Source organism: Suncus etruscus, chromosome 6, assembly GCF_024139225.1.
Source record: "Suncus etruscus isolate mSunEtr1 chromosome 6, mSunEtr1.pri.cur, whole genome shotgun sequence".
NCBI classification, from domain to species: Eukaryota; Metazoa; Chordata; class Mammalia; order Eulipotyphla; family Soricidae; genus Suncus; species Suncus etruscus.
Genome location: NC_064853.1, coordinates 48,034,108 through 48,054,767, shown reverse-complemented (window position 1 = coordinate 48,054,767; position 20,660 = coordinate 48,034,108). Strand labels below are relative to the sequence as shown.

Genomic DNA, 20,660 nt, shown 5'->3' with positions numbered 1-20,660 from the left:
AGCATATTTTAGAAATTGAAATCTCTGCCTGTCTTTCAACTATTGGCTTTTTGAAGATGGGCTAATAGAAATTAGAAAGCAAACAGATGCACATTAACTTCTTGGACATTTTTATGTGAATGTAAACAATTAGATAGCTGAGTTTATTCCATGTACTCCTTTCTAACATTTGGTGAGTATTTTAAACTACTAAAATTAAAAAATTTCTTTCCAAATTCATTATACTCTAACGAAAATTCATCTTATCCAAATGGAATAGAGTGGACCATTCTTGAAAATGAGCCCAGCATCTATATTTGGAGCTGACTTTTAACCATTCTTTAGGCTAACACATGAAGGAAATGTATTTTTCATGAGTCAGTTTTACTATTTATTTGGATCTTCAGTACATGTTTTAAGTGGAGAAGATGCTAACTGGTTCTGTTGACTAAAATTGGATGAGGGAGTATCATTGGTAAGTTTTCCAGTCATCCTAAATCCTAAAATTTTTTTAATAAAATATTATTGTAAATTTTACTATGAAGTTTCTGCAGATGTAAGCTAATTTATTTATATTTTTAAGTCATTTTTGTAATGCTTCATGCAGATAAGCATATATTAAGAATGCTAAGTTCAGTTGGAGAAAGTTAGGGGCAACCAGCAATGTTCAGGGGCTATCATTGGTGGTGCTTAGGGAACCATATGTGTTGCAGAGGTTTGAAACAGAATATGGCCACAGCTACATATAAGATACTTAACTTTTGTACTATCTCTCCAGATGAAATTCAATTATTTTCAGGAGGCATTTTCAATTAAATTTTGTTAGCTGGGCTTTACCCAGAAATATTTACAAAAGGAAGACCAAACATATAAAAAATAATTTTAGGGGCCGGCGAGGTGGCACTAGAGGTAAGGTGTCTGCCTTGCAAGCGCTAGCCAATGAAGGACTGTGGTTTGATCCCCTGACGTCCCATATGGTCCCCCCAAGCCAGGGGAAATTTCTGAGCGCTTAGCCAGGAGTAACCCCTGAACATCAAACGGGTGTGGTCCAAAAAAACAAAAAAACAAAAACAAACACAAAAAAAATAATAAATTTAGATATTTTATCATCAATTTTTTTCTTTCTGAATACAGTATGGGTTTTCGTCATAGAAATTATAATTTCTAGGGCCCAGAGAGATAGCACAGCGGTGTTTGCCTTGCAAGCAGCCGATCCAGGACCAAAGGTGGTTGGTTCGAATCCCGGTGTCCCATATGGTCCCCCGTGCCTGCCAGGAGCGATTTCTGAGCAGACAGCCAGGAGTAACCCCTGAGCACTGCCGGGTGTGACCCAAAAACCAAAAAAAAAAAAAAAGAAATTATAATTTATACTGTTCTCTTTATAGAAGTTATGAATTCCAAAAATACCTTGCAGAATTATCTATATTGAATAACTATTATATTGTTTTATTATACATAGGAATTTTATGTTTTGTGGTATTTAAGTACCCATTATATAATTTTGATACTAAAAATGGAGACAACATCTTATTGTGTGTACACACACATTCACATGTTGAGAATTGATTATTCTCTGTTTTATATAGCATGTGAATCACTAGCTGTCTCCTCTAAACTCTAGTGGATATAATCAATAAAACTGTTCTATTTCCGCTGCTATAATCCCTCATGCTTTAAGACCACCCTTTAACTATAGCAGAACCTGATGCAAAATGAAACACATTGGGGGATGCCTTGAAGAACTAGAGTGCATGCTTTGCATATATGAAGTCTGGAATTGTTCCCTAGCACCACATAGTTCTCGAAGCACTGTGCCAAGGGAGTCCCCCAAAAGAAACATGTTGGTACAGACTTGAAATGACTAAGAAAGTATGGAGAAGAGCCAGGGATGTGACTCAGTAGTAACGCACATAACTCAAAAATGTGAGGACTTGGGTTTGAGCTCTAGCACTGCAGATAACAAGAGAATAGAAAGTGAAGGCTGGGGGCCCGGAGAGATAGCACAGCGGCGTTTGCCTTGCAAGCAGCCGATCCAGGACCAAAGGTGGTTGGTTCGAATCCCGGTGTCCCATAAGGTCCCCCGTGCCTGCCAGGAGCTATTTCTGAGCAGACAGCCAGGAGTAACCCCTGAGCACCGCCGGGTGTGGCCCAAAAACCAAAAAAAAAAAAAGAAAGTGGAGGCTGGGACCGGTGAGGTGCGCTAGAGGTAAGGTGTCTGCCTTGCAAGTGCTAGCCAAGGAAGGACCGCGGTTTGATCCCCCAGCGTCCCATATGGTCCCCTCAAGCCAGGGGCAATTTCTGAGCGCTTAGCCAGGAGTAACCCCTGAGCATCAAACGGGTGTGGCCCGAAAAACCAAAAACAAAACAAGAAAGTGTGGGCTGGAGAGGTAGTGAGTAGAGTACTTGCCTTACATGTGGCTGACCTGGATTCAATCCCTAACATCCTCTATGATCACCTGAACCTGCTAGAAATTGATTTGAAAAAGAGGAATAGGGAGCCGGAGAGATAGCATGGAGGTAAGGCATTTGCCTTTCATGCAGAAGGTCATTGGTTCAAATCCTGGCATCCCATATGGTTCCCCGAGCCTCCCAGGAGTGATTTCTGAGTGTGGAGCCAGGAGTAACCCCTGAGTGCTGCTGGGTGTGACCCAAAAATAAAAAAAAAAAAAAAGAAAAGAAAAAGAGGAATAGATATGATCAACATACAAATCTAGGGGCCTGACTAAGTAGGACACTTGCCTTGTATGCTTCCAGTCCAGGTTCAGTCTTTGGCATCTTATATGATCCCCTGGACACTACCAGGAGTGATTCCTGAGTAGAGAATCAAGAGTAAAAGCAGAGCATCACCAGCCTCCCCACCAAAAAGAACTTAAAATTAAACGAAATTTATCATTTCAGAAATGAAATTCCTCATACTAAATAAGACTTTAAAGACAAAGAGGGGGCCAGAGCAATAGCACAGCAGTAGGGCATTTAGTGGTTCAAATCCTGGCATCCCATATGGTCTCCAAGCCAAGAGCAATTTTTGAGCGCATGGCCAGGAATAACCCCTGAGCGTCACCGGGTGTGGCCCAAAAACCAAAATTTTAGATATACCCCTGATTGAACTTCTTCCTCCTCTAATTTATTTTTCTGCACAATATCGTATACAGACTTAAAGACTAAGTGGTCTCTTCACCTGTGATTAAATATCTCTAACGATACAGCAACAGCACACAGTATTTGGACAACTCTGGATTCTGTTTGTAGATTATTCTTACATTATGTCAAAACCTCTCTCACTGTGTCATTCATTCCTTGGTCTCACATGGATGCATTCTGCAGAACGCTCTATTCTCCCCATCAGAAGCTTTGTGTGGTCAGCTGTTTGTACACAACACACTCCTGTCAGCATGAGTCCATTCCTGCCCTTCAGGAACTGGCCTTCCACCTAACCTATTTGCTTTATGCTTTTTCCCTCCTTTTTTTTAAAGCTCTTACTGGTTTGTTTGTTGTTGTTGTTCTGTTTCTATTGCCCATAGTTACTTCAACTAATAAATTTAACTTTACGTCATTTGACTTTCTTTCTTTAGAGAAAGTTTATTCCCCCTGATTTTTGGGCCACACCTGACTGTGCTCAGGGCTTCTTCCTCCTGGCTCAGTGCTCAGGGCTCACTCCTTATAAGCCTAGTGGTTGCCAAATATCAACTCTGGGTCAGTGGAATGCAAGACAAGCTTCTTACCTGCTGTACTATCTCTATGATCCCTAGAAAAACATTTTTGTTTTCTGGCAGTGTGAAGTATCCAACCCAGTTCCTCCACATCCAAGGCCCAGTGCTCTACCACTAAGCAACAACCCAGGCTAAAAAATAAATAAATAAATAAATAAATAAATAAATAAATAAATAAATAAATAAATAAAAGGAGGGAAGGAAGTGGCAACACCTGGCAGTGCTCAGTCATCCCTCCCAACGCAATAGTAAGGAGTAACTCGGGTAGCTCCCAGAGGTGCTTGGGTCATGCAGTGCCAGATAACCAGCCTGGAGCTCTCACATGCAAATAAATCATGAGCTCCAGCCCATTAAGCTATAACATATGGAGAAGAGCTGGGCATGGTTAAGTCTTGAATGCCACCAGATTTTGCTCCAAAATGGTCTTCATACCCAAAATTTCTATTTAATTCTTACAAACCCCAGTTATTCGTGCACAGGCATTTGGGTGTTTCTATTTTGTTTTATATGAGCATGGATGGAATAGCAAGGTAATATTGCTCTTATACTGTGAGGAGCAAACCACTGAGTCAGTACTACAAGTTTGCTTATCCTTTCACATACCTTCTCTTTATATATCTCAGCATACCAAGTAACTTGATTTAGAACCATTGATATGTGAGACCCTGGGTTTGATCCCCAGCACAACCAGAAAAACTAAGTCAATAATGCTATGTATAGACAGATCTACTGTAAAAACAAAAATGAGGAAGTAAAGGACAGTCCTACTTCAGCTGATCAGCCAGAAATACTGCCTGTCAGTCTTTCTAGAAAGGTACTCTTATTTTCTCACATTATCACTCTTCTCTATAACCTAGCAATTGTCTTCTTCCAAGTCCTAAAATAGAGATAACCTAGTGGCATGGGTTTTGCTCTTAGAACATTAATGTCTTAAAATGGTTTGGAATTCATTTAACTTTTTATAACAAGTATTAAAAATAACCTTTTCTAATCAACATAATCAGTCACCACAACACATAATTGTCACATCTGTTAGAAGCATTTTTAATACTCTAAAAATGTCTTTTGTTTTTTTCTAAAGCACCCGACAAATTAGTAGCTATTAAGCAACCAGGATTGCTGCTCTTTTCCTATTGAAGAGTGAATAATGTGGGGTGGGTGTGAATGTGGGTGTGAAGAGAGTTCAGTCCTGTATGTGGAACTGACAGAAAGGAGAGCTTTCCCTCTTCACCGTAATCCTATCTAACCTGCACACTTCTATATGATAACTTAAAATGAATATGTAATCTTCGTGGGATATTTTTGGGGGGAATAGTTAGGGTGACATTTAGGGTGGAGTGGAGGATAGAACCACACCTGGTTATGCTCAGGGCTTACTTTTTATGTTTTGTTTTGTTTTGTTTTGTTTTTGGGTCACACCCGGCAGTACTCGGGTTACTCCTGGCTCTATGCTCAGAAATTGCTTCTGACAGGCTCAGGGGACCATATGGGATGCCGGGATTCGAACCACCGTCCTTCTGCATGCAAGGCAAACACCCTATCTCTATGCTATCTCTCCGGCCTGCAGGACTTACTTTTTATGGTTCTGTTCTCAAGGATCACAACTAACAGTACTCTGGACCATATGCAGTGCTGGGAATCAAGCCCAGGGTCAGCTACATGCAAGACAAGTACAATATCTGCTGTACTAACTCTCTGGCTACCAAGTACTTCATCTTTATATGTACAAGTGACAACACTTGAGCAGCAAGAAATATTTGTAATTTTTCTTCAAAGTCCTGTTCCTTTTAGGAATTTCTTAAAGGTATTAGCATAGAAAACTATTTTCATTATTTTTTTAGGAAGATAAGACTTAGCTCATTAATATATAATACTTTTCTGTTATGCTTACTTCTGTAGAATTATTATGCCAATTATGCAAATTACCAAATTGAAAGTAATGTTTTCATATGTGTTTTTAAAGCTTTAATCAGTTTTGGAACTAGAACTTCTGAGAAACTCTGCCAAAGATACTTAAATGTCTACATACTGAATGATTGTTTCTTTTATACTGTTATACTCCCTTCCTTTCTAAAATTTCCACCTCTTCACCTCAACACTTCTTAGTATAATGAAATTAAATTGACCACCAAAGGATAACTGGTCTCCTAGATGTGCTTAGTATCATATTTAATATTTATTCCATCACTTTGACTTCTATAGCTCTGTTCAGGTTTGAGAACATTCATTTGATGTGGATTACTTTCTGGTGAGTGTGTTATTAAGGCAAAATTTTCTATTTGCTAATAGCTAAAATTTTGCATCAGGCATTGTTTGCTTTTATATTCACCTGTTCTGGGGATAATCTAATAACAGCATAATTTTAGAATTGTAAAAGCTGTCATTGGCAAATTATCATTGGAAGAATTATCATTGGCAAATTTTATTTGCTGGCATTTGTGGAAGGCTGTATTTTCCTGTAATAAGCAATTTACCAATTTTTTTTGTAAAAACCAGCATCATCCTAAATAAGCTCCTTTATCCAGATGTAGTCTTTGTAAGCAAGAGAATGAATAGCAATGAACCATGAAAAGGACAGCATTTCATGGAGACAGTGAGTAAGTGCATAAGGATGTATTTCTAACCAAGATAAATAGCAGACAAGTTTTTATAAATGGGGGAGGGTATAGCCCAGAGAGAAAACTTAGAATAAAGAGAAATGTAGCATAAGGAATGACAAAATAGAGAGGAAAGATGAGTTTTTAAGTCATCTTTGCTAGTCTTGCATTTACTCTGTTGTTAGTTTATCCCCACCTTGAGTGTTTGTGATTCTGGTGGCCTTTATAAAGCAGATAATTGGCCTGGGTTTTCCACAGACTCTACCAAAACTATTATTTTTTATGCTTTTGGGGGTGGAAGCTGAGGGATTTTTTTTCTTTGGGAGAATTTTTATTCTTTCTTCGTTTGTTTCCATTTTTGGCTGAAGAATGAGCTACTATTGTTTGACTTACCATCTTTATGTGCTGTTTACATACGGATTCTACAAATGAAGCCAGACCATATCTGATTTGTCTTTCATTGCAAGTGCCCATTTAAAATCATCTAACAACAACAAAATATATTTGATCACCAGATTAATGTTCTAGCTGATTATTGGAGAACCAAGGGAAACACTGTCTCATATTTTCAAAATAGTAATAACATTACAAATACCGACAATATAGTTGAACGTACAAAGACATATCTGCTAAAGCTTTAAAGCTTTTCCCAAGCATATTTAAGCCATTCTTGCTAAGACATAAACTTACTTTTATGAACAAAGAGAATAATGTTGAAACAAAGCACTCGCAATTAACTGATCTTATCAGGATTGGACTCTATATATTTTAGTTTGCATGTTGCAGGTCATTTGGGGTCTAATTAAATATATTAATGATAATGCAAGTGACTGTAATATTTATTGTCTGCTTTAGTTAGGAGCCAGAAGCTGGACTCATCCGCTGGGTAGATCCTCGATTCCTGCTGGTTCTATGGGCATTGGCAGTGCAGAGCATTTCTTACGGGGTTTTCAAAGCAAGGGTAATGTGCTCTGCAGATGTCTGTGTGTCTGTGCACTCCTCTCCTGGTCCATGGCCACCTCCTGCTCACTCCCTTTTCTTTTTAATTATCTAAGTTCAGTGAATCTCAGTTTCTTGATGGGTAGAAGCACTGTTACAAGTGTAATGTATTAACTCTGTGAGCTATTTGTATTTCAGCAGGTGACAAACTCATCACTAAGATGGTGGTGACATTGAGTTACTCCTTTTTTTAATTTTATTTTATTTTCAGACTATTTCCTATGAAAATGTTTTAATTTAAGCTAGTAAAATTTGCATCTAACTAAATTTTCTACTGTGTTTGAACTGTTTGGGGGTAGGAGGAGAATGTCAGATATCAAACCCAGGACTTCATACATGTGGATCACATATTCTACTTCTGAGTTGCATTCTCAGCTCTATCTTTAAAGGCTTGTAGAACATCAAAGATTTACTATCACTTTCTTCATAAATTATTTACCTGACTCCAGATTTTACAGATCCTTTCATTATGAAATCAGATACATAAACTGGTATAAGAAAACAGTTTAAAGGGACAGAGTGATAACACTGCAGGTAGGGCATTTGCCTTATACCAACCTGAGTTTGATTCCCAGTGTTTCATATAGTTCCCTGAGCCTGCCAAGAGCAAAAATTTCTGAGTGAGAGTCAGAATTAACACCTGAATGCCACTGGGGTGTGTGGCCCAAAAACCAAAAAAGAAAACAATTTAGGATCCAAGAAGAAAGTACAGGAGTCAGAGTACTTGCCTTGTATGAGTTGATTCCAGTCTGATTCCCAGAACAGCATGATTTCCCAGGCACTGCTGGGAGAACTCTTGAGCACAAGAACAGAAGTAGCCCCTGAGCACTGCTGATGTGACCCCTAACCTAACAACAGTAATAATAATTTAATGAGCTGCTGGGCCAGAATAATAGCGCAGCAGTAGGGCGTTCACCTTGCACGTGGCCATTCCAGGTTGGACCTTGGTTCGATCCCCAGCATCCCATATGGTCCCCTGAGCCAGGAGCGATTTCTGAATGCATAGCCAAGAGTAACCTTTGAGTGTCACAGGGTGTGGCCCAAAAAGCAAAAAAAAGAAAAAAAAAATTTAGGGGCCGAAGCGATGGCACAAATGGTAAGGCGTCTCTGCTTGTCCGTGCTTGCCTAGGACAGACCACAGTTTGAGCCCCCAGCATTCCATATGATTCCCCAAGCCAGGAGCAATTTCTGAGTGCATAGCCAGGAGTAACCATTGAGTGTCACTGGGTATGGCCCATAAACCAAAAAATATATATATAATAATAATAGTAATAATTTAATGGGCTAGCAATATGGTTCAATAACATGCTTCAAGTGTGTGAAGCCCAGGGTTGGATTGCCCCCCAAATAAATAAGTCAGTAACATTTTTATCATAGAGATAATATTAAAATTTACAAAGTTTAAGAAGTCTAGAAAAATTAAGGTATTTATAATCCTATCATTAGCATACTTGATGATATTTTCAAGTGGAACATCATGAACCTAGGAAAAACTATCATTTTTTGTTCTGTATTTTTTGGTCACACCCAGTATTGCTCAGGGCTTACTTCTTGCTCTGTGCTCAGGGATTACTTCTGGTGGTGCTTGGAGGACCATATGATCTGTTGATAGAACCAGGAGATAGAACCTGGGTTGGCTGTGTGCAAGGTATTTTTTGTGCTCTGGCCCCAAAACAATCACTGTCAGGTATATAATAATAAAACAGCATATTACCAAGAAGAAGGTTTATATTTTTCTGTTGTGGTTTTTGGCTTGTTCCCTCATTACATCAATATCTAATAGTCTTGAGATCAAAGTATTTCTGTAAAATCTCAAAACAAAGGGCTAGAGACAATATAGGCCTATATGCTCCCCTCTAGCACCACCAGGAAGGTATCTCTAATAATCTGGGCACTGCAGGGCCCTAATAACCCTTTTACCAACACACACATAAGCGCGCGCGCACACACACACACACACACACACACACACACACACACACACACACACACACACACACACACACACACACACACACACACACACCAGCCAAATAAAGAAATCACATGGCAAGGTTGTCTGCTGTTTGTCACCTTGGTCCTTATCTGCCTTTGGGGTTTTAATCTATAAAAGAATCAAGTGAGATAATAGGTTATTTTCTTCCTTCTCACAGAGAAACAAATTGTTTTTCTGTCGGCACCCAAAGGTTAAAATTAGTCTTCACTAAGCAATGAATAAGTGACCAAATGAAAAAAGTTACTATGCAAAGCCTATACTTCCAGCCTTTAGAGCCTCTCACTGGCTTATGAAGCATAATTCTCTTAAAGATTTTCTCTAAAGAATTCTCTAAAGGTTTTGTTTATTGTCATTATGATACTTCTAGGATAAGTCTTGTAAGCATAATTCAGGTTTTTTTTTTTGATTATACCTTCAAATATATAAACCCTTCACTTCAAAAATAACCAGGAAAAAAAGATTCTGGATTGCAGTAAAGGGAAGAGCAGTATAGGGCTTATGAAAAGCATTAGCCTGCTCTTACTGGTGTTTACAATTTCTTAGACCAGGAAGAGATCATTTGTAATTCAAAGGCACATAAATACACAGGTTTTGATGATTCTGAGTCATAATCTCTTTAAGAAATGGTTATCATGGCGTCGGAGAGATAGTATGGAGTTAAGGCGTTTGCCTTTCATGCAAAAGGTCGTTGGTTCGAATCACAGCATTCCATATGGTCCCCCGAGCCTGCCAGGAGCGATTTTTGAGTGTAGAGCCAGGAGTAACCCCTGAGCACTGCCAGGTGTGACCCAAAAACCAAAAAGGAAAAAAAAAAAGAAATGGTTATCACACTTAGCAGAAGTCTGACTCACACCATCCCAGTTTATTGAGCCACTATGATGTCATAGCTTTTTTTCTTTATTCCTTTCTAATTAGTTTCATAGAAAAATGCAGGAATATGTGGTAAAATAAAGTAATCCATGTCCCAGGGTTCTATGAAAAATGCTGGAGCCCTGGTTTAAAAGATAAGAGATAGGGGCTGGAGAGATAGCATGGAGATAGGGCGTTTGCCTGTCATGCAGAAGGTTATTGGTTCGAATCCCGGCATCCCATGTGGTACCCAAGCCTGCCAGGGGCAATTTCTGAGCATGGAGCCAGGAGTGACCCCTGAGCGATGCCGGGTGTGACACCCCCCAAAAAAAAGATAAGAGAGATAAAATGTCATGTCTTTTTAAGTGGAATTGCAAATCATATTCAATTATATAGTCTTTCTGTATTCTTCCTGCTGACACACCTGAACCAAACTCGATCACATAGCTAATACTTTGTACTGGTGGCTGGTGTTTCTGTTGTAGTATCTTTTCTTTTAGAAGAAATCTTATTAAGTCTCCATTTTTATATCATTCTTTTTGATTCATATATAGCCATATAATTATTCAGGTTTCTAAGAATATTCTTTAAATATCACCAAGCCTGTTTGGTATATGCAATTGTAAAGATTCATAAATCTTTCAAATTCAGTTAAAATTCATCTTTGATATAATATGCCAAAATTTGACTATCTTATGTCATGGGATATTTTTTAGCCTTTTGCCACAAATCTTTTGGATTTCCAGTCCTCTTCTTATATTTCATGTGTAGTGCCACCACTTAAAATCTGCTATAATGACTTTATTTTGGGTTTTGTTTGTTGTTTTTGGGCCACATCAGGCAGTGATTAGGGCTCAGTCCTGGCTGTGCACTCAGGAATTACTTCTAAACGTACTCAGGAAACCTTATGGGGGGCTGCAGATCAAATTTGGGATAACCACATGAATGGCAAACTGCCTACCCACAGTATTATCTCTCTGCTCCTGCTACGAAGACTTTAGACAGTCATTGTACTTCTCAAATTATAGTCAGTTTTGTCATGTCTTTAAACCTGTGTCTTTTGGATCAACTTGTTACTATGGGAAGAAATGCGCTTCGAATCAGAAACGACTTGAGTATCAAACAGCTCCATCACTTACTGGCTCTAAGTTGCTTAGCCTTTTTCTTTCTTTATCTATAATAAAGATATTGTGGGGGGAAAAAAAAGAAAAACTTGCCAGTGACTAGCATAATGTGTGGTGAAAATGTAAGAATATCAGTTTTCCTCTGATGTAGGACTTTTTGTTTGTTTGGTTTTGGTTTTGGGCCACACCCCACAGCACTCAGGGGTTGCTCGTGGCTCCACTTAGAAATCTCTCCTGGCAGGCTGGTGGAACCATATGGGATGTTTGGAATCGAACCCTGGTTCATTCCTGGTCAGCCATGTGCAAGGTAAAAAAGCCCTACTATGCTATCACTCCGGCCCCCTGTAGGACATTTTTTTTTCTTTTTTCTTTTGGTTTTTGGGTCAAACCTGGCAGCGCTCAGGGGTTACTCCTGGCTCTATGCTCAGAAATCGCTCATGGCAGGCTCAGGGGACCTTTTGGGATGCTGGATTCAAACCACTGTCCTTCTGCATGCATACCTCCATGCTATCTCTCTGACCCTGTAGAACATTTTTTAAATGATGAATTAGATAGTGGGTTTGGTCAAATGAGTGACTTTTTTATGTTCTTTCTAATTGTAACTTTGCAGATTGTTGGATAGAAAATAAAACACAAAACAAAAGTTCTCTAGTCATTTGGAACCAGTATCTACTAATTTAGTAACAAGATCTATTGAATGTCTGATATATGCCCCAAACTTAAGAGGTATAGAGCTATGAAAATACAGTAAATCTTTTTTCCTTCAAGGTGATCATAGTATAATGGAAAAAAACATGTCTAAGCTAACTATGAGAGTTCATTGGGAACAAAAGGAGCAGGGTGTCTACATACATTAGCAACCAGAGGGATCTTCCAGTAGCAGTGACACTTGAGCTGAGCATGGACTTGTGAACAGAAGGAGCAGTAGCAGTACTGACAGTATTTACAATGGTACAAACACAGAAGCAAGCATGCTCTGTTCTAGGAGTTGCAAATAGTTGTGAATTAATGAAGAGAAGGATATATGTAGGGTGAAACTTCAGAGACATGTTGGAGTAATAAGCACTAAAGCAGCAAAACAGAGGGTGCATTCAAAGAAGAGTTGAGAAAAAAAGGAAAGAAGGAAACTTGTTCAGGCACTTGCTTTGCATGCACCAGGTTCTGGTTCAATTCCTGGGTCCCTGAGAACTGCTAGTAATGGCCTCTGAGTACAGAGCCAAGAGTAAGCCCTAAGCACCACCAGGTATGCCCCCAAAGCAAAAATATCAGAACAAAGATAGTAAATGCAAGGACAAGTGATAGATAAGGGAGATATTTAGAAATGATGGTGCCATTTATGAGGAGGCCTTGACAATGTTTCTTAGGATTCTGGCATTGTAGTTTGGATGGATGGCTGTGCCATTAACCAGCATTATGGAAATGGTGCTGGAAGATGTGGTGTCAGGTCCAGGCAATAACAGAGAAATTTTTAATTTGAGGCTTTTTGTATTCCTTGTGCCTAAGAGCATTCATTCATTAAGTTGCTGGTTGTGTTTTCAGGAGATCTGGATAGCAGAATCCATTAGGTTGATTTTACCATATGTGAGAGTGCTAGCCCTGTCTCTTCTACACAATTGTTATTTGCTTCCATGACGAACACTCTGGTGATCAGTAAATATTTGTTTAATTGACATTACTGTGGCTACAGCCTTTATTCTTACTTTCCTCTGTATATGCTTGGCAAAATTGGATTGATACAGTTGTACTCAACACTAAAATAATTTTGGTCGGTTGGGCCTGGCTTAGCTATGTACAATTCACAAACGGTTTCTCTCTTTTTTGGGGGTGTGTGTGGGGAAGTTGGGGCCACATCTGACCGTGCTTACTCCTGGTTCTACATTCAGTAATCACTCCTGATGGTGCTCAGGAGACCACATGGGGTTCTGGAGATCAACTCCTGGTAGAATGCATGTGAGGCAAGTGCCCTTCCTGCTGAACTTATCATTTAAGCAGATTCATTAAAAATAGGCATTTACGGGGCCGGGAAGGTGGCGCTAGAGATAAGTAAAAATAGGCATTTACGGGGCCGGAGAGATAGCATGGAGGTAAGGCGTTTGCCTTTCATGCAGGAGGTCATCGGTTCGAATCCCGGCGTCCCATATGGTCCCCCGTGCCTGCCAGGAACAATTTCTGAGCCTGGAGCCAGGAATAATCCCTGAGCACTGCCGGGTGTGACCCAAAAACCACAAAAAAAAAAAAAAAAAAAATAGGCATTTACTTAATTTTCTATAGTATTTTTCTGTTTATTGCCATCTTCCTCAATTGTGACAAAATTATTTGGAAAACCATGGATTCCTCTCTAGGTGAATGGATTGGGAGTGCAGTTCAATGCTAGAGCTGGTAGAGAGCACTTTGAGAAATACTGTTTATTACCAGCTGATATACATAACTAATCTTTTTTTGTGTTTACTTGTTTTGACTGTTCTCATTTTGGGGTCACACCTGGTGATGCCCAGAGCTTATGCCTGATTTTGCACTCAGGGATCACTCCTGGTGGTACTTCCTGGGATGCCAGAGATAGAACCAGGGTTGGCTATGTGCAAGGCAAGAATCTTACCTGCTGTGCTACCACTCCCGCCTATAAGTAAGGATTTAATATTAGTTTTGGGACCACATCAATGGTGATTCTGAGCTACTCCTGGCTCTGTGTTTGACAGTGTTCAGGGACCAAAGATTGAACCCAAGGCTCGTGTGCAAAGCATCCATTCCAGTTCATTGATCTATCTTCTCAGCTTCAGTTCATTTATTATTTTAACAATTTTGTAACAAGTTGATTCAAAAGAAAAGGTCTAGAAAAAGTATAAAATGTTAGTAATATAACAAATCTCATCTACTATCTTAATTCCTAGCATATTGTGTGTTCTCAGATCATCTTGGTTGAATTAAGTAAATCTGTATGTGACTTTAGAATGTACCAAGTGTTCTTGTATATTTGATATATTTTCTTCTCAGTTCCTCATGAGTTAAGTCAAGTATTGGTCTCATTTTTGTTTGTCTGTTTTTGTTTTGGGGCCATACCCAGCAATGCTTAGTGGTCATTCCTGGCTCTACTCAGAAATTACTTTTGGCAGGCTCGGGGAACCATATGGGGTGCCTGGAATAGAACCTAGGTCAACTGCATCCAAGGCAAATGCCTACCTGCTGTGCTGTCACTCCAGCCCTTGGTCTCATCTTAATTAGGAAAAAATTTTTATGTCTTTGTCAGGAGAATGTTATATATCTGTGACATATTGATATTTATCACAGTGGAAGCTGATCAATTGATACGGAGCAGTGATTTTTTTTTTTTGGTTTGGTTTTGGTTTTGTCCCATACCTGACAGTGCTCCGGGGTTACTCCTGGCTCTGCAACTCATATTTCTGGCAGTGTTCAAGGAGCTATATGGGGTGCCATGTATCGAACCTGGGTTGGCCACATGCAGGGCAAGAGCCCTATTCATGGTATTATCTCTCTAGTTGCAGCAGTTATTTTTTTTAAAACATAGTTTTGAATACTAAAATATGTAAGTTGGGCTGAAGAAATAGTGCCACAGGTAAGATGCTTGTCTTGCATGCAGCTGACCCAGGTTTCATCCCCAGCACCACCCGAGCACTGCCAGGACTAATTCCTAAGTGCAGGGCCAAAAGTAATTCTTGTGCATCAGCGGGTATTGCCTCAACCCACGCCAAATTAACTAATTAATTAAAATGTGTAAGCGAGTAGGCCAGAGAGGTGGGTAAGACGCTATGTTGTTAGGGCAATCATTTTCCCCAAGATTAATTTTTGTTTCCTAGGAGCATAAATTCCTATCCAGGTCTACAGCACCTTTCTTTAAACATAGAAATAGATCCCTCTCCTGTGGTACTTGTGATCTTCTCATCAATGTTCTCTTGGGTCTGCTTCTTTTAGAACTGTCTTTTTTTGGTAGGAGGTGTTTTATCCAGGAGTAAACTCTGTGTCTTCAGGATTTTCTCTCTCAGCAGTTAGAGATATGTCAATTATTCAAGAAGAAATTCTTCTAGCTGCTTGGTCACTTATATTCTATTTACAAACAAATGTTTCAATATTTTTATTTGTTTTTGTTTTTGTTTTTTTTGTTTTTGGGCCACACCCGGTAACGCTCAGGGGTTACTCCTGGCTATGTGCTCAGAAGTTGCTCCTGGCTTGGGGGACCATATGGGACACCGGGGGATCGAACCTCGGTCCGTCCAAGGCTAGCACAGGCAAGGCAGGCACCTTACCTTTAGCGCCACCACCCGGCCCGTTTCAATATTTTTATATTCTAATTGATGCCATGACAATTATTGGAGTAAGTCTGTACAGATATAATCACCTCTGGATCCATGCCAACCAAATTCTAGGTTTTAACTTCTCTCTGAGAGGCTCATGATACATCTGACTAAAGGATAGAACATATTTTCCAACCTGACCAAGCTCCTCTGTGTTGTGTTTTGACTGATTCCTATTGTATTGTGTTTTGTGTACAGTGATGAGTTAGGGATTTAGGAAAGTAACTCTCTTAAGTATGGGAGGTCCATGTTGTACAGGGAAGACCACAGGAACATGAAGTACTTGTTCCTGTGAGAGATGCATTGAAGTTATTCTTCAGATTAACAATGTAATAGAGGGGCCAGAGAGGTGGCGCTAGAGGTAAGGTGTCTGCCTTGCAAGCACTAGCCAAGGAAGGACTGCAGTTCGATCCCCCGGCGTCCCATATGGTCCCCCCAAGCCAGGGGCGATTTCTGAGCACATAGCCAGGAGTAACCCCTGAGCATCAAGTGGGTGTGGCCAAAAAATGTAATAGAAATATGGATGAGCTAGAATGATGATATAGGAGGAAAGGTACTTCCCTTACAAGCGGCCAATCCTAGTTTGAATCCCTGAGCTCAGGAGCCAGAATTAAGCCCTGATCACTGCCAAATTGAGCCTTAAATATGGCCAAAATGAAGCTGGGACTATAAGTTGCTGACTTATTTAGTGAATAGCAGTTCTTTCTTTTGACCATTTCAGGTGCTAATATTCTTGATATTAGTATAAATCAGGGGTCTCAAACTCAATTTACCTGGGGGCCGCAGGAGGCAAAGTCAGGGTGATCCTTGAATGCAAAGTCAGTAGTAAGCCTTGAACGTTGGGGGGTGTGACCCAAACAACTAAAACAAAACAAAATAAAAAAAGATTCCTCTAGGGCAGGGCCACACAATGTTGTATGGAGGGCCATGAGTTTGAGACCCCAGGATAAATGCTTCAGGCTGGCAATGTAGTTTAGTGGTAAAGTGTTTGTATGGGATCCTGAATTTGAAACCTAGGCATCAAAAAGAAAGGAGGGAGGAAGAGGGAAAGAGAGCGTGAATGAAAAAGATAGAATGATATGTGAGGCCTCTTTCAAATTACTATTGATTCTCAGGGTTTACCATATTCCTTCCCCCACTTAATCCTAATTTTCCTACTTTTTGTATGTGTTCATTCATTTGTAGACTATAAATGGCATTCGAACAGAGGCAGTGGCTGCCGTGACAAAGGGGCCAGCTTCCAGTCCTGACTCTGAATGGAAGGGCGCCCAACATTCAGTAATTTCTAGTAAGAGCCAAATGAGCACCCCAGTGGAGTCTCCACAAAGCTTTGACTTTGGTTCCCTCTCCTTAAACAACAAGGAGACAGAAGAGAAGGAGCCAGGGGCAGCTGGCCATTGTGATATTAAGGACCTGCCAAGAGGCCCAAGAGGGGAATGTTTAGAATTGAAGGAACAGACCAGTGCCTTAACGCTCTCAGTAACACCAACTTCCTCTCAACTGCAACTTGGTGAACAAAAAGCAGAGAGTAGCGAAGACCATGTTTTACCAGGAGAGCCACTTGGAAAACAAAATGGATCATTTATTGACTCTGGTGTGGACAGCCAGTTCCCCACCCTCATTCGAAGTTTCCAGGTAGTCACTGCCTCAGTGACGTAGGTCTTGTGACTCACTCTGGGAGAGGGCAAGAATCTGTTCTGTGGAGAAGGTGGTGGTGCTGGTGGTGAAGGTATTAGGACCTCTCTACTTGTTTCAAAATTGTGTAATAAGGGGTTGGAGTGGTGGTGCAAGTGGTAAGGCGTCCGCCTTGCCCGCTCTAGCCTAGGACGGACTATGGTTCAATCCCCCAAGCCAGGAGCAATTTCTGAGCACATAGCCAGGAATAACCCCTGAGCGTCACTGGGTATGGCCCAAAATTTAAAATTAAAAAAAAAAATTGGGGAATAAGACGAAAGCCCTGACTGAGTACTACAAAGATGTGTAATCAAAGGCATTAAACTCCATGGCTAGAAATGCTCCCCCACTCCCACCCTTGATGATTTAGTGAAACTTTCGGGACTAAGCGCAATCTGTCACCTCAGTGGCGCTGGTGTTATGAGTACATTCCTTTTCCCCTGGCTCAAGGTCCAGGCTGTTGTGGAGAGGAGAGTTCTAAAGCAGTCTGCAATGAGTCTTCAGTGTTCTGAGAGTATGCTCAGAAAATCCAAACAACATTCATTAAAAGGGGCAACTGACTTTTTAAAACTCGGGCCCCATATAATGAGTTGTATACTGTAGCTGTGTGATATAGCTCACTGCTCCCACTCAGCCCACCACCAGGCCTTCCAAGACCAGCTCTCTCTCCTTTTATCAGGTGGAAGCCACTCAGCTCTCAGAATCAATCAAATGCTATCTTGAGGGTGATTCATTAATCTTGGGGAACTGATGGACAAAAAAAATATCTTTGATATTCTACTAATGTTTATTCTTCTGAAATTCTAAAATTAATCACCAGGTGGTGGTAAAAATTGATTATTTTCTTTTCAGTTTTCCAAATACTGTTTCTCCTCAATAACTCCAAAATGAACATCTGACATTGATTTGAAAGAAGTTAATGAATTCCAGGGTAATAGATCCTAATGCCTCTGCCTTTGATGTACAGTCTGTACCTTATGGAGGAAAATGTGACTGATTCCCTTAATCATAATAGTACAGTTTGAAGGACAAATAAGAGTGCTCTTTGGCAAATAGTTTGATATTCAATCTGAAGGTCAGCCTAGTGTGCATCACCAGTCATAACTGTTGGATCTTAGAGCTTTCCATTAAGCATATGAGGTGATTAAAGTAATGCTGCTTTTTACTATAATATTCTTCATGGTTTGACACCTCCTGGTGTCAGATATTCCAGAAGAACGTATTCCAGAGCTACACTGGAAGAGTGCCCAAGTTTTGGGCAGAGATTGAGTGAGACTTTGCTTGTTGAGGGTGATCACTTCGCTCAGATCAATGTCAGAGAGTCTTTCTCAGAAGCCTCAGAAGCCCCCAGTGACTGTGTTTTTACTGCCTCGCAGCCTCCCTTGGTGAAGACTCAGACTGTCACCATCTCAGACCCTGCCAACGCTATGAAAAGTGAGATCCCAACCAAAGACGTCCCTATTGTCCACACTGAAACAAAGACCATCACTTATGAAGCTGCCCAGGTAGGACATGGTTTTATGCTTCTGAACAGAAAATTGGAGTAAACCTAATAAAATGGGATTAATAGCCTTTTTTCCTCACAGGGTTCCCAGTCATTTGCTTAAAACAATGCTAGCTAGACATTTATTTTTTTTCCTGCCCCAAAAAGGTTGAATTTCAGATCAAGCACAAATATTATTTTAGGAAAGTATCTCCCATGCTAAAGTATTTACCATTCTCTATTATGACATGAGATACACTTATGTCAAAATGCTACTCATTATCCACCTGAAATTCAAATTTAATTGGGCTTTCTGGCAATGCTATTTTTTTACAGTTGCTTTATTAGATGTGAGCATGCATAAGTATATCACATTTTTATACATACAGGTATATACAAATTCATACAAGTTGTGAGAATATTAGAGCATGAACAGGAGATCATCTGGGATCAGATCTAGGCATTGACACCTATAAGTCATCTGGTCTACAAATTGAACCACATCCCTAGCTGCCTCCTCCTCCTCTTCCTCTTCACACTCTTCCTCCAACCCCTCTTATTATTATTCTCTTCCTGGGTCTCTGGGACTCCAGTGATTCTTGTTGTTTTTGCTGAGTTTATCGAAGACTCCCATTTTCATATGTTCACATTCTTTAAGTAGTTTATCCATTGTATGATCATTTGCTCCAAGATTCTTTTCCAATCTCTTCTGCTATATGAAGTTGTTATGCATCTCATCCTCTGGCTCACTGATTCTGTCCTCAGCTGCTGTTACTCAGTTGAAGAGGCTCTCCATTGAGATTTTCATTTCATCTACCAAGTTTTTCAGACCTGTTATTTCAGTTTGAAGTTTTCTGATTTCTATCTTCATATTCTTTTGATTCTCATTTGTGTTTCATTTAGTTTGATCTATGCTTTCTTAGAGCTCTCCGAACATCCTCCATATTTCTTCTCTAAACACCTTATCTGAGAGGATACCTAGCTGGTTGGTACTTTTCGGGTAATCAAAGCTGTCATCTTCATTCTCTATACATGGGATTGTCCTGCATTGTTTCCTCATTGCCATGCTTGTAGTGTGATTTTTATGTGCTGTGGTGGGGTCCATGAGTTAGAAGATGGACACAGCTACAGAGCCAAGCAGGGTGGCTGCGCTCCTCTGTCTCCACCCTTACTGGGCCCTGAAGAGCTTATGTTTGCTGTCATCTTCTTGGATAACTCACACAGAAAGCAGCTAGCTAGACATTTCTGGGAGCACTTTTGGAGAAGAGATAACTGATCTAGGTTTAGGGGTATTTTTTGTATTTTATTTATTTATTTATTTATTTATTTATTTATTTATTTATTTATATTTGGATTTTGGGTCACACTTGGCCGCGCTCAGAGGTTACTCCTGGCTCTATGCTCAGAAGTTGCTCCTGACAGGCTTGGGAGACCATATGTGATCATGGGATTTGAACCAGGGTTCGTCCTGTGTTGGCCATGTGCAAGACAAACGCCTTGCTATTGTGCTATCGCTCTGGCCCCCTAATCTAGGTATTTTGGTTTTTGTTTTTAATCCTGAAATACATCCTACTCACTATACTGTCACTCCTGCCCTATAATCTTACTTTTCTCCATAAATTCCTCCCCATTCTTTTTTTTTTTTTTTTTTTTTTTTTGGTTTTTGAGCCACATCTGATGATGCTCAGGGGTTACTCCTGGCTATGTGCTCAGAAATTGCTCCTGGCTTGGGGGACCATATAGGACGCTGGGGAATTGAACCATGGGTCCATCCTAGGTTAGTGCTTGCAAGGCAGATGCCTTACTGCTAGCACCACTGCTCCAGCCCCTCCTCCCCATTCTTGATGTTGGTATCTATCTCATGATTTTGTAATAAAAGTTATATTAGGGTTGGAGAGGTAGCATGGAGGTAAGGGCATTTGCCTTGCATGCAGAAGGATGG

General features: G+C 40.2%; 1 protein-coding gene across 1 annotated transcript in view; it reads left to right on the top strand.

Annotated features, from left to right (window-relative positions):
- EPB41 (erythrocyte membrane protein band 4.1) overlaps window positions 1-20,660 on the top strand; it is a 170,953-nt gene that overhangs the window by 138,246 nt on the left and 12,047 nt on the right. The window contains exons 17-18 of the mRNA XM_049774683.1: window positions 16,747-17,196; window positions 18,612-18,740. Coding sequence (XP_049630640.1) covers window positions 16,747-17,196; window positions 18,612-18,740 — 579 coding nt within the window. The remainder of the gene's footprint in view (window positions 1-16,746; window positions 17,197-18,611; window positions 18,741-20,660) is intronic.